Genomic DNA, 14,279 nt, shown 5'->3' with positions numbered 1-14,279 from the left:
CTGATTCCAGAGATTTTGACTTAATTAAATAGAGAATAAAATGACCTGGTGATTGATGGACGTGCCAGGCACTTTATGTCTCTCATGTGTTTTGATGAAGGGCTGGAGTGCTGAGTTTACTGCAGAACTTGGAAGGCCAAACTACTTCTCTCTTAACAAGATGAACTTTACAACAAACAGTGCAGCTATATTGTCCACAGCCTATGCCCTTCTGTGAATTGATTCATGTCCTGCAGGTGGTACCTCCTTAGGGCTGATCTAAGGATCAGCTCTCAACCAGTCTGGTGCCCTCTTCTGTCAGTTATTCAAGCTGTGACCCTTCTCTCGCTCTCTTCACAACTCAGCCCTCCGGCCACATCACTATATAGTCGTTCCCTTCGAGGGTAACAAAGTCTTTCCAGTTCAGCTGTCCAGTTGGGGTCTCCAACACTCCTTTGCCACTTTCCCTACCTCACAGGGAAACCCAGGCCAACCCTCTACACTGGGTTCCCTTCCAGCCCAACAAGCAGCCAAGGTTTGCATAGTCCTACCCTGGGCTGCTATTTCCCTGGGCTTCTTCCTACCTGGTCCTCTCAGGCTTTCTTTCCCCACAGCTCCTCTGCGGTGCAGAGGGCTTATACTCCCTCTCCCTACAATGCCCAGAGAGCAACTGCAGACTCTTTCTGCAGCAAACTTCCTGGATTTATAATCTAGCCTACTCCTACTCCTCTGTGCTTCTTGTTCAGTTAGGTCTGGCTGTCTTCCCAGTGCACCTAGCCATCTTAACCCCTTCAGAGGCTGATGTAGAGTGAACTCCCCATCACACCTTCTTCAACAGGGATAACAGAAGGCATTTTCAGGGGAAGAAAAACAGCTGCTATAGATATACTCCAACTTTTCAATATTTTTCATTAGTAGAAAATACATAGCACCAAATTCCATGGTGAAATAATAGCTATCTATGTTGTATACACCCACAAAATATACCAAGTAGGGACAAGTTTCATTGCTTGGTTTCACACACTCACTTCGATCATTCTTTGTTTTTGATAATGGAGTTACTTCTCTAGAGCAGGGCTTGTAACTAAATGACTTATATAGCTTAGTTGGAAGAGCAGACTGCCTCCATGGATAGAAGCTTGGTAGAGTAAGCTGGCTGACTTGGCAGCTAAAGAGCAGGTAATGTTTCAGAGAAAAGGGACCTCAGGCAAATTTGAAAACATTTGGTACAACTGTTTAGAAATCTTTGGTTAATTCCTAGTGGATGGAAACCAAGATATCACTGTCCTTCCCACTCTCTTGCCCCACTTACTTCATTTCCTTTCCCTCCCTTTCCATTTTTGTTCTTTTAGTCTTTTTTGTTTGTTCTCTCCTTATTTTTAGTGGGGGGGAATCAATAAAATATAAATTTAATAAAATATCGTGAGTAGAACTAGGCTTAAAAACCCTGTTAAGGTGGAAGAAGTAGTCTAGTGGATGGCCACTTGACTATGATGCAGGAGACCTTGGTTCAAGTCTTGACTACCATTGTTTTGCTGGATGACCTTGGGCAAGTGACTTACCCTCCCTGTGGCCCAGTTTCCCCATCTGTAAATGGGGATAATGATACTCACTGTCACAGTTCATAGAATCATAGGACTGGAAGGAAACTTGAGAGGTCATCTAGTCCAGTCCCCTGTACTCGTGGCAGGACTAAGTATTATCTAGAGTAGACCATCCCTGATAGGTGTTTGTCTAACCTGCTCTTAAAAATCTCCAATGATGGAGACTCCACAACCTCCCTAGGCAATTTATTCTAGTGTTTAACCACCCTGACAGGAAGTTTTTCCTAATGTCCAACCTAAACCTCCCTTGCTGCAATTTAAAGCCATTGCTCCTTGTCCTATCCTCAGAGATTAAGAAGAACAATTCTTCTCCCTCCTCCTTGTATGTACTTGAAAACTGTTATGTCCCCCTCAGTCTTCTCTTCTCCAAACTAAACAAACACAGTTTTTCCAATCTTCCTACATAGGTCATGTTTTCTAGACCTTTAATAATTTTTGTTGCTCTTTTCTGGACTTTCTCCAATTTGTCCACATCTTTCCTGAAATGTGGCTTCCAGAACTAGACACGATACTCCAGTTGAGGCCTAATCAGCATGGAGTAGAGCAGAAGAATTACTTCTCGTGTATTGCTTACAATGCTTCTGTTAATACATCCCAGAATGATGTTTGCTTTTTTTGCAACAGTGCATAGGGCAACTGCTCCAATATTCCCCCTCTATCCAGCAAGGGCACATGCTTGAAGGCTTCCTGTTCCTCAGCCGTCACCTCTTTTGGATGGAGACATGCATCTCTCTTACTCCTGATGGATTCTTCCAGGCTGTGCAGCACCCCGCCCCCCCACACCGTGAGTTCCCCTGCAAGTCTGACTACACAGTCAGGCCTGCTCTGCCTTCTCCTCAGAGGCTATAAATGGCATAATTATCCATTAGATGTAAATTATCATGCAGCTTTTCCTAAGCAAGCACATTTATTCTTAGGGTGAAAGCATTACAGAGAAAACATACTAAAACAAAGAAAAAACCTGCACACATGCTACGTAGCTTAACAGAGATCAGCCCAACTCCAATAAGGGCCTGGACAGTGGTCAGTCCTTCTGTGGTCACAAGTTCATAACAGCTGTTAGACTCAGAGGATTAGAAGGGACCACGAGGATCATCTAGTCTAACCCACTGCAAAGATGCAGGATTTGATGTGTCTAAACCATTGAAGACAGATGGCTATACAGCCTCCTTTTGAAAACCTCCAGTGAAGAAGCTGCCACGACTTCCCAAGGCAGTCTGTTCCATTGCTCTACTGTTCTTACAGTTAGGAAGTGTTTCCTGAGATATAATCTAAATCTGCTATGCTGTAGTTTGAACCCAGTGCCTCTTGTCCCTCCCGCCCCCTGTGGCAAGAGAGAACAACTTTTCTCCATCTTTTTATAGCAGCCTTTCAAGTATTTGAAAACCGCTATCATGTTGTCCCTTAATCTCATCTTTTTCAAACTAAACATACCCAGTTCCTCCAGCCTTTGCTCATATGGCTTGCATTCCATCCCTTTGATCATCTTTGTCACTCGCCTCTGGATCCTTTCCAGTTTCTCTACCTCCTTTCTAAACATTGGTGACCAAAATTGGACCCAGTACTCCAGCTGAGGCCTAACCAGCACCAAGTAGAGCATGCTATGCCTCTGTTAATGCAACCTAAAATTGTATTTGCTTTTTTTTGCAAAAGCATCATATAGCTGACTCATGTTGAGGTTGGGATCCACCACAACTCCCAGATCCTTGCAGTGGTGCTGCCAAGTCAGTTATCCCCCATTCTGCATTTGGTTTGTCTTCCTGAAGTGCAGCGCCTTCCATTTGTCTTCGTTTAATTTAATTTTATCATGTATATCCCAGTTCTCCCATTTATCAGAATCTGAATTTTAGCTCTAGCCACCAAAGTGTTGGTAAGCCCCCTAGCTTTGTGACCTCTGCAAAGTTGATCTCTAGTCCTCCATCCAGGTCATTAATAAAGATGTTACGCAACACCGGACCCCGAACAGATCCCTGTGGAGCCCCACTTGAGACCTCCCTCCAATCTGACATCATTCCATTAATGGTTACTCTTTGTTTGCGGTTGTTTAACCAATTATGTGTCCACTTAATAGTAGTTCTGCCAAGCCCGCGTTTCTCCAGCTAACTTATCAGAATGTCCTGTGGGACTGTGTCAAAAGCCTTGCTGAAGTCCCGGTATATTATGTCCCACCTTCCTTGGTGACATGCCCCTACTTCTATGCCCTGTATGTATCCCTTTTGGTTTTTAGATAGCTCAAATATGCTCCTTTGGGCAGCCACATTGGCCTCCTGTGCCTCTGCCTTGGAATAGTCTCATGTTGAGCCTCCAGGATTACATCTTTTATGAACTGCCAGCCCCCTTTGACTCATTTTCTGTTAGATCAGAACAAGCATCCACATGAATAGATCAAGTTTTTCCAAGTCTTTCCCAGAATGATTGGGGCCCCTTTTGAACAGAAGGTCTCCTTCGTTTACTGGATCAGAAAGCAAGCCCTGAGATGATTTAAACTCAGGCTATTTATCCAAAAGCCCTTTGTCTGTTGGCCTCTGGAGAATCCAGTTTGAACTAGTCTAGGCAAGCTTCCCTAGGAGATGGTACCTTTGTAGAGGTGTTACAACCTGAGTGAATTTGCCTAATCACCCCTCCACTGGTCTTAATTCCTGGAGAAGCTGTGGTTTCCATCCTCCAGGGAATTATGTACAATCACTGGCCCACAATGGTATGTAAACTTAATTCAATAAGGTTGAACTGAATTCAGTAAGAGTTGTCCAAGATATTGCAGGAAGCTGCCATATTTCTCACACTGACTTCCTTTGCGAAGCAGTTTGAGCTCTATGGATGAAAAGTGCTATATAAGACCTAGGTATTATTATTTCTCAAAGCCTTAAGATGTGATTGTGCAGTGGTGCTCTTCACATCATTGTTCTTTCCAGGAAGCACAAGGTGCAGAACACTTAAAACGAATGCTGGCCATAAAAGGCAATTGCTTAGGATGCTGGTTATGTGTTTTCTTCTAAACAAAAATGAGCCAGATCCTCAGCCGGTGTAAATCACGGAATGACACAATTTAAACCAGATGAAGGTCTGGCTAATAATTTGTCCTCTATTGCTTTTGTGAAAATCAGAGCTAGGGTCTAATTTAGCATCTTGCGAAACATCCACAAAACTGCTCCTCCCAACGATACTGGGAGGTGTCACAACTAATCAAGTTGTCCTTGAGCAGGTGCACAGCTTCAGCTAGGTTTGAGCTGAGAAATGCAACAAGGCATTAGAAATTCTAGGAGGCCAGAAGCAGCTTGATCAAATATGTCATCACAGACAGGGATATTCCAAGGTGAAAACAGTTTTTTAAAACGACCAAATTTAGATCTCTTAGTTTGATTATACCCATAAATAACTATGGTTAGGAGAGCTGACCAGAACTGCACTGGTGTAGTCTTTTGAGATTCAGCATTAGTGGCATTTGACCTACTTTTATGCGGGAAGGCAACTACCTGGAGACATCTCTTTCAGAGTGAGACGCCAACGAAGCAACTGCCTTGTGGGCAGAGAAGACATTGATGGAGCAAATGTCTGAAAGTTAACTAGGGAAAGTTTACACAATGGTTTAGAACATTTTTGTGTTATAATGGGCCCTCTGACTGTTGTTTGGCCTCATTGCTAGCATTACACAGAACCACTGAAAGCAGAGATGAAGAAACCTGATTTGATCAACTACTTGAGTTCCTAAAAAAGTACAATATTTTTCCCTACAAAATTTTTTCCCCTCTGCTCCAAGGAGGCTTCCTGGAAAAATTCCCTTTTTTCCCATAAGCTGATTTCAAGCTCTTTGCCCTAGATGTAAATGCCATGTCCATAATGTCAGAGGGGGTTAGCATGTTTGGCTGCCACTGCTTAAACAGCCCTTTTTGTCACTTTATGACACTTTCACTGTGGCGTTATATAAAATGCAGGACGTAAGGTGCTATGAAGTGAATATAAATTGTTAATTTTGCTATCTGTTCAGTGTGGGAATTCAGATTCAACTGTAGGTTGGTGAATCACAGGAAAAATCAAAGATATCCAGTTTCCTTGGTAGCTGTAGTAGCTACCTGAACATTGAAGCTTTCCTGTAGGCTATAAACAAGGATTTCCACAATGCCAGATACTGGTAAAGATGAAGGAAACTCTCGAAGTTTTCTACTTGTACCCATCATTGCCTATTTATTTAATCAGTCTAGTTCTAAGTATACGCTAGCAGTATATGTACCCAGCATGTTTACACATCACAGATGATAATGAGAGAATATTTTATTATAAGGTTACAAAGTTTTCATCGACATGACTTGGGGATGTTCACATTACCCAACAGTGGCAAATCATGCATGACTCATGCAGGATTGTTCCCAGGTTCCAATATTCTGGCTTGTCCTTAACACCAAGCTACCTTCTTTATGATGAGTCCAACTGTCCAGGTTTTAGGGGGAGAGGGATGTGGGAACTAAGATGTTTGTAAAACCTTTCAGAGTTTCCCAAGTTACCTGGCCCATCTAGCCCAATTCCAGCTTGAGGTTGGAGGGGAACTGAGTCCCTAACTGGGCATGCATAAAAGTGTGCTTGTCTCTTTGCAAATGTGGCCCACGGTGACTGTTTTGGAGGACAATGATGGTCAAGTAGCGCTAAGTGATATTAAAAAAAACAAAAACCCAAGTCTGTGTTACTGTATATTGGCCCCTGTGCTGTGTCACCCTCCAGGTATCATTTCCAGGGCAAGGGCAGCGTTATTACATGAGGGCTGTCTGCCAAAATGGCCACTATTTGTTTAAAATACACTTTTACAAAAATTGCATTTTTGAGAAGCTAAACTGTGAAAATGATGCCTGGAGAATTCTTTGAAAGGGGGCGTGTCTTGTCTCACACATGTTTGTAATGCTTCGAACCCACTAGAACAGAATTCTAGTACAGCACATGATGCTGTTTCAGCCAATCAGACTAGAGTATATAGTCTGGATAATTAAATGGATGTTACCCATGTACGACCTTAGAGCTCCAGTTCTTCCCCTGTGAATGATTTAACCACAAGAGTTAGTAAATAGGAGAGAGAGCTTTTTATGTCCGAATTTCTGGTTCAAAGTCAGTCCAGGAGATAGGTATCTAGAAGCTACTTATTACCTTCTGATGGTTGTTTGGTGTCTTATGTGAAAAGACTTTGGTGATCTCAGTCTAATCCCTAATCAACAGGTGTCCCCATCGAAAATCTCACCACTGGAATGGACAATGAGATAAGAGTTGTAAACGATTCAGGGAAGGGGCCATCTTTTTATTATATGCTTGTAGTGCCTGGCACAATGGGGCCTTGATCCATGACTCAGCACTAACCACAACAAATAATAATAATACCACATGTCTTGTAGAGAGAGTTCCTCCAGCTCAGAGTTGAAGCACAACAGTGGGGCAGCCATAGAGAAGCTTACTGTACCTCCCCTGTGGATAGAAGAACTCCAACTTCCAGGGTGGAAAAACTGGAAATCCCCTTAAATTTTATTTTGTTTTCAACTGAAATGACACCAACAACCTCCCATGATGCCCAGGAGATGCATATATTAATATGTGACTGTGTTAGATACCCGGTTCCTGTGCTATTCAAGATTCAGCCAGCAGATAGCTAATCAACAAATGCGCTCTTCAAGAGGCACCAATCTCTTAGTACCTTGGACCTATAGCTCAGGCCTAGGGCCACTGGAACACGGGCTCTTCATTGACTTATTTGTAATCTTCCAAGAGGTGGTGGTCAGGGCTGGGAGGAAGCCATGCAAAGGTCTCAAAACCACAGGTCAAGGGAAATAGCTTGTTTAGCAATACAATTAGTTACAGATATTGCAAACCTAAAATGTGTTTTTAAAGTGTATAAAAGGGAAGAGGAAAAGATGCAGGCCTTGTCTGGGAAGATTCTTACAGGGACACTCTCACTTTAATGAGCATAATTTAACTTACTATTGTCACAACTATCATCTAATATTAAGTGAAAGAGATTAGAGAAAAAAATATTTATTTCTTTTGTTTTTTTTCCCTCCAGTTTGCTCTGCGGCTTGACCACGCTTGTTATAATTTTCTCAGGTTCCCCTGTATAATCAGTTAGGGCCTGGGGCTGTGAACTCATAAGCACATAGGTAACTTAGCGGAGTAGAGCAGCTGTCTTCCACAGGACGACTCATATATGTAAGTGCTTGCAGGCCTGGGCCCTTTGCCCGTTTCTTCATTGTTTGTGCGGGATATTTAACACAGGGCCTGATTTCAGACGATGAGCATCCTCAAGTCCAGCTGAAGGCAGTGGGAGCTGTCAGGTGCCCAGCACTTCTGAAAACCAGGCCCGTAAGGAACAATCTGTTCCACCTTGCATTTAGCTGTGATACTCCTTACCCTTCCCACACCTGAAGCAGAGCTTGGTGGAGCTCAGAAGCTTTACCGATGGACGTTGGTCCAATGAAAGATATCACCTCTCTCAGGTCCTTAAAGAAACAGGTGTGATTGTAGAATTGACAGGGGAGCATAGGGGTAGGTGCACTATTTCAAACTGCTTCCCAGTCTTTACTACTACTTCTTCTTTTTTTTTTTTTTTTAAACGGATGAAAGGGGCAGTGCCTCTTTGATGTTTAAAACCAGGGACACACACACACCTTCCCCTGGGACTCCTCCTGCAACAGGGCTGCAGAGAAGAGCAGGATTCCCATATATACTTCTGCCCCTCCAGGTCCCACCCACCCAGACCTTACGCTTTGCTTATAGCGGCTGACCTTTGCGTTTCCCCGCCGATCGCAAGGGATCGCCCAGCACCCACCCTCTTCCTGCCTCCCCCCACCTGCCAGGAGCAGACTCATTCATGAAAGGCAGCGCCTCCCCCGCACGCCCGACTGCAAATGTATCAATCGCCGGCATGTGGCTCTCGCCCCGCTGACTGTCCAATCAGAGAAGCCGGGGGAGGGCGAGGGGCCAATGGGAAGTGTCCGAGGGACACACACCAGCTGCCTGATCGAACTGGAGCTGTCAAACCTCATGCCCCCTGGGAGAGATCGCTCCTCCCCAGGGTTTTTTCTTTGACACCCTCGGACCTGCAGAGAGGCACTAAGACAAAGTATCATGCACGGGCACGGAGGGGAGGGGTGTGTGTGTGTAATCATCCATTCCCCACTCAGAAATAAACGCCCCCCCCCTCCACAAAACAATTATTCCTCCCCCCCCACCCCCACCGTCTGGCGCTTATGGCACCCCCATTCCTCCACCCCACTCACTGATTATTCCCCGCACAGAAAATGCCCGAGCTCCTCAGGCTGATTATCCCCCCAAATACCCCAGTGCCACGTGTTGATTGTAGCCCCCAAAATATGCACCACTGACTAGTCCCCTGCCTATAATGTTTTCTTGCCCCTTGCACTTGGTACTTCAGGTCTGTAAATTAAACCCAAACATTAGAGACAACTTAAGGGTTCCACCAACTTTCCCACCAGGGCATGAAATGTAAATCTTTCCCCTGGCCCATAAAGCCTAGTGGTGGCACTTCAATGACACGCTTCGTTGGTTAGCTTTGATTTTACAGAAATAAGCGGCCAGATCCTCAGGAGGTATACATTGGCACACATCCAGGAGGCTCCCTGTTTATACCAGCTGGGGGTGTGGCTCTTGACTTCAATGGAGCTACCAGCTGAGGATCTGGCCCCATTGATTTCAAGGAAGCTATGCCAACTAACATCCGTGGGGATCTGGCCCCATTGTCTTCAGTGGATATGCACTAGCTGGGCATCCAGCCCAAGGTCGTTTTGAAGAAAGAACCCTCCAGGGACAAAGTACGTTTCTGTATTAGCAGCATTGTTTCCATCGTATTTCCCCCACTTACTCCCAAACCTAACCAAAAATGCACCAGTTACTGTTTACATCTGGCCAGTGGCCTTCACTGATGGTGAACAAACGAGAAAGACTGCTCCAGACTCCGGGTACTGGAGACAGGCTGATGGAAATTCTACATAATTGCTATTTGCCTTGCCTCCACTATGTATACTTTGGGGAGGAGAGGGGGAATGTATGCAGAGCAGAGAGAGATGCAAGTCTTGTAGTTAAAAGTTAGTTTGAAAGGCTAATAACAGGTTGCATGTAGCTTTTGCATTTCCAAGGGATTGTCATAAATTACATTCACAAAAAAGAAGCTGGTGTTTGAAAAGCATAGCCCATGTGCTGTTTTTAATTGCCTTGCAGTGCCAGCCCTGCCCTGCAGCAGTCACCATTCTAGACACTGACTTCTCTGCACACGTGCATTTTCAAAAATGTTGGCATCTAAATCCAGTGGTCTGATGTTCAGCCTTTTCCACTGAGAACAAATGGGGGCTGAGCACTTTTCAAAATTCAGCCCTTGATGCATATAGGAACGTTCTGACCATAACATATTTTCCTTAGATTGTGAGCTCCTTGGACTGTCCTTTTTAAGAGCTGGGGCACTGCTGTAAATAAATAAGTACATGTAATAATGCATGCAACTCAGTGCACATGAATAGTCCTATTGAGCCTACCCACGTGAGTAAAGTTACTTACATGCATAAATATTTGAAGGATGAGGACTTTACATCATATACTCTTTGGGCAGGGACTCTGCCTTTGTGTGTACTGGGACAAAGCACTGTGAGTGAACCTGTTTGGGGCCTCTGGGCTGAATCATAATCTAAAAAATAACAAGGAAAATCTGATTACAAAGTTTCTTCATGCCCTCAAGGAAAAACCACCAGTTGCCTTGTTTTGGCCATGCAGAGGGAAGTTTTGCCTGCTTTTGTTCATTCCCTTAAAAAAAATCTAAAATATGCATTCTGTGTTACCTAGATGGGGACAGGAAAATTTTTTCAATACATTAAAAGCTGCAACAATAAAGTTCACATTGAAAATGGGACTGGCCCTTCCACTTAGGACAGGGGTGTTCTGGTTCTGCCCTTCCCCCCAAAATAAACATATCTGAGTAAGGGGGGAAAGGAGTCAGTGTAGCCTATAATGTGGGACTCAGGTGACGTGAGTTCTAATCCCAGCTCTATCCCTGGCCTGCTGGGTGACCTTAGGTGAGTCCCTTTACCTCCCTGTACGTTTTACTTTCCCCATCTGCAAAATGAGGGTGGTGATTTACTTGACCTCCCTTTATAAAGTGTGTTGAGACCTCCTGATGAAGTGTCATGCAAGAGCTAAGCCTGGGGGAGAGAAGGGGGACTGGATGAGGAATACGGGTTTGGGGTCCAATCTCTAATTGAAGCCTTTTGTATAAAGTTAAAAAAACCCATTCTGTGTCTGTTTAATATTTCACATATGCGGAGGGAGGGATGTGAACACAGCTTAAGCCAGAGTTCAGTTTATGTGCCAGTTATATTACAATCAGATATTGCTTAATTAGGATGCGGCCTGAAAACAGGCATTTTGGATGATTAAAAGGGACCCATTTTCTCTTAACAGAAACAGGGGGTTTTTTTTTGTTTTTTTTTTAAGTTTATATATATACACACACACATATATATATACCGCAGAAAAATTTCAAATTTCGTTTCCTCCCGAACTAAAGGTGACCAGGAAAATAAATGCAATAAGCTGTTGGTTGACATTGTCCAAGGGGGCGAGAGTTCAAGAACAACCGATACCTGTCTGACTGGTGGCAAAGCAGAGACGCAGCGCGGGGGGGGGGCAGGCACAGGCTGAGGGAGCGTTGAACGGGTTAAAGCCGGCAGCCGCCGTGGTGAAGGGGGGTTGCCTGTCCCTTTAAGGCTCCGGCAGCATTGCAGGGATAACACGATTGGGGCGGCAGGATCACTTACTTCTGACGTTCCAAAGCCTGGGGGAGTTGGCTGGAGATTGTTTCCCTTTGATAAGGTCCTGGCAACTTAGTAACAACTCAAGAGATGGGGGGGAAAAAAAAAATAATTCCAAGTCTAAAAGCTTTCATTTAAAAAAAAAAAAAAAGCGCAACATAATAATAAAAAAAATAAAATAAAATCCTCCTTTGGGAAAGAATGATCTCCGGCTGTGTGCCAGGCTGCCCCGGGAGTCCCTGGCGCAATGGTGCAACAGGAAGCTGAGGCGTGTATGGGGTGGGTGAGGTGGGGTTGTTGGGTTTTTTTTTTTCGGTGGTGGGGAGGGGGGAGGTGTTGCAGAAAGGCGCTTATCTCCCTTGCAGGACCGTTCTCTCGGTTCTTCACTTTGATGTGCACAGTTAAACCCACAGCTCAGTGTTTGTTGGAATAGCCTGGAGGACATTTGGTGCATGGAATGACTGCTTGAAACAGGACCTGAGTTGAAAGAAGGGGGGGGGGTCAGGAGAAGGAGGGAGGGATCAGATCTTTTGTATTTTTTTAAAGGGGGGGGGTTGGTAGAAGGAGAGGATCGCACTGAACTCTTTTTGCTTTTACTCACACATTCCGTGCAGCCCGCTTCTGCCAATGCTCTCAGATGCTATTGCAAAGCCGGAGAGGAGGAGGAGGAAGAAGAAAATATAGGGGGGAGTGGGGGGGGGGGGCAAGCGGCGCAACATTGCGGCTACTTTTGGTGGGAAAGGGCAGGGGGGCGGGCGGGGGGTTGTTTTAAGGAGGAACGGAGCGGCGGCGGCGCGGAGAGAACTACGGGGATCAATGGTAAGTTGCAAAAGAATGTATGTGTGATCCTCGCGCGGCCCCCCCGCGCTCTGCTCCCTCTCCGGGGCGCTTTGATGTGCTCTTCGCTGGGGCTTTGAAGTTTTAAGGAAAGCTATTTATGTGCTAGCTATGGGCAAGCCGGGCTGGGCTGGGCTGACACCGGAGTGGGTTTTATTTTGTTTTTGAATGATGTCGCAAAAATCGAGATCTCGGTGCCTTTTTATCTGCCAGAGGGGCGAAGCTTTTATTTTATGGGCATGGTGGGGAAAGGGAGGCAGACATAGTAGGATGCATTTTTGTTAAAGGTGGATGTGGTGAGAATGAGATCTCTCTCTCCTCTTCCCCCCCCTCCTTCTCCATACCCCTCCCACACCCCCTCCGCACCCCCTGTGAACTCCAAAGAGGCGCTGCACGCTTAGTTAGGGGTCAGTTGTTGCACAGGACTCGGAGGAAGCAAGTAGCTTAGGACTCTCTCTCTCTCTAAGATCTCTTTCCAACCTCTCATTTCTCTGCCCGTCGCCATTTCTGGAGCAGGTTTTTTTTATTATTATTTGGCAGGATTGTCCTTTGTGGGCTTGGCGCCTCCTGGATTTGTTTCTTCCCTGCTTTAGTTTTTATTTTTGGAGGGTCTCTTTTTTTTCTTTTCTTTTTTTTTTTTTTTGGTTGCAGGAGGGGTGGTTGGGTGTATTTATTTTTGCTTTAAGGTGGGGAGCAGGGGGCTGAGCTTGGAGGAGATGAGAGCCCAGGCACGGGATGCCTGCAGCAATCAGGTACATTATAGACAAGGAGGAGGCTCTCTCTCTCTCTCTCTTCCTCCTCCTTTTCTGCAAACGGGACTCGATATTGCAAGACTGATGATAATAGGGGTGACATATTGAACTGCTTGTTTATGTGTGTGTGAATTTCTGCTTGGGTTTGTGCAGCAAAGAAAAAAGCCAGGAACTCAGTTCACGCTTTCTGATTAGTTTGAGAGCCTTTCACATGCTTATTAAACCAGCTTTTTATTGGATGGAAGCAGGTTTTATTAAAACTGTAGAGAAGCTTTTAAAAATCATTCTGCAACCGTGTAGTGAGTGTTTACTTTTTATTGATCTTTTTTTTTTGTGAAACCTATAGCCAGATTTAGTTAATTTCACATTTACCTTCTAATGATGGAAACTTGTTCTAATAAAAAAAGTCACTAGTGAGTCAGCCTTTGGAGGCAAATGGGTTGGTGATTTTTTTTTCTTCTCTCTTTCAAACTTTTAACAAGTGCATATGCTTAACTTCTCCAAATCCATGGGAGGTGTGTGGTTGGTTTTTTTTTTTTTTTTTTTGGAAGGTTTTAGTTAACTTCTGAAATGAGTCAGAACTGTTTTTAAAATGAAACATTGTAGTGATTTTTTCCCCCCAAAAAAGTCTTTCTGAACGTGCCGTTCCAAAACAGCATTCAGCATTGTGCTAGAAGGGCTTCTGGTGATCATAATCTAAATTTTTAAGGAGTGAGAGGAGAGGGGGGTAAAATGGAAACCAGATGCCGAGAAAGGCACGTCTTGTTCCCTGCCTTGAGTTATCTACAAAAAAGAGGCAAAATGGGGGGGGGGGGATTTGTGTGTGCGCAAAACTGGTTTACCCTGCAGACAGCAGAACAGAGCCAAGTTTGTGTGTCTGATGCTATCACTGAGAGGGGAGAAGGTGACCTGTAGTTTTGTAAAGAGGGGTGTCTTCCCTGGAGACGGGTTTTGTAAATTGTGATTAGATATGCAGTGTAAGTGAAGGGTTAATTCTTTTCCTTTCCAGCCCCCCCCCCCCCCCCGAAGTTAAAAGTGCGCTGGGAGTTCAGAAAAGCATATCTGATACTTTTGATTAACACTGTAGATAGCTGCGTTGCCTTTTTTTTTTTTTTGACTGAAGAGTTGAAAAGCCTGTTTACTTTTTGTCTTTGATGTTGGGTGGATCTGGTTTTGATTAGATCAATACTCTTTTCTTTTCTTTTTTTTTTTTCCAGAAAGGAGGCTCAGAGGATCTCCTGCTGACTTGAGAGAGAGGCGCACACTCACACTCACACACACACACTCACACACACAGAGACAGAGGCAGATTGCTGAGGAAC

At 44.6% G+C, this 14,279-nt stretch overlaps 1 protein-coding gene across 8 annotated transcripts in view; it reads left to right on the top strand.

The window, feature by feature from the left end:
• Positions 1-14,262, top strand: part of CEP112 (centrosomal protein 112) — a 357,419-nt gene extending 343,157 nt beyond the window's left edge. For 7 of the 8 annotated variants that reach the window (XM_073311620.1, XM_073311622.1, XM_073311618.1 and 4 more), the window contains one exon: positions 14,175-14,262. In XM_073311620.1, coding sequence (XP_073167721.1) covers positions 14,175-14,202 — 28 coding nt within the window. In that variant the 3' untranslated portion in view covers positions 14,203-14,262. The remainder of the gene's footprint in view (positions 1-14,174) is intronic. The other variant, XR_012154913.1, reaches the window with a different exon arrangement.
• The last annotated feature ends 17 nt before the right edge of the window (positions 14,263-14,279 follow it).

The sequence above is a fragment of the Lepidochelys kempii genome, chromosome 14 (genome assembly GCF_965140265.1).
Source record: "Lepidochelys kempii isolate rLepKem1 chromosome 14, rLepKem1.hap2, whole genome shotgun sequence".
NCBI classification, from domain to species: Eukaryota; Metazoa; Chordata; order Testudines; family Cheloniidae; genus Lepidochelys; species Lepidochelys kempii.
Note: the sequence above shows the minus strand (reverse complement) of the source record. Positions and strands in the feature narration are given on the sequence as shown.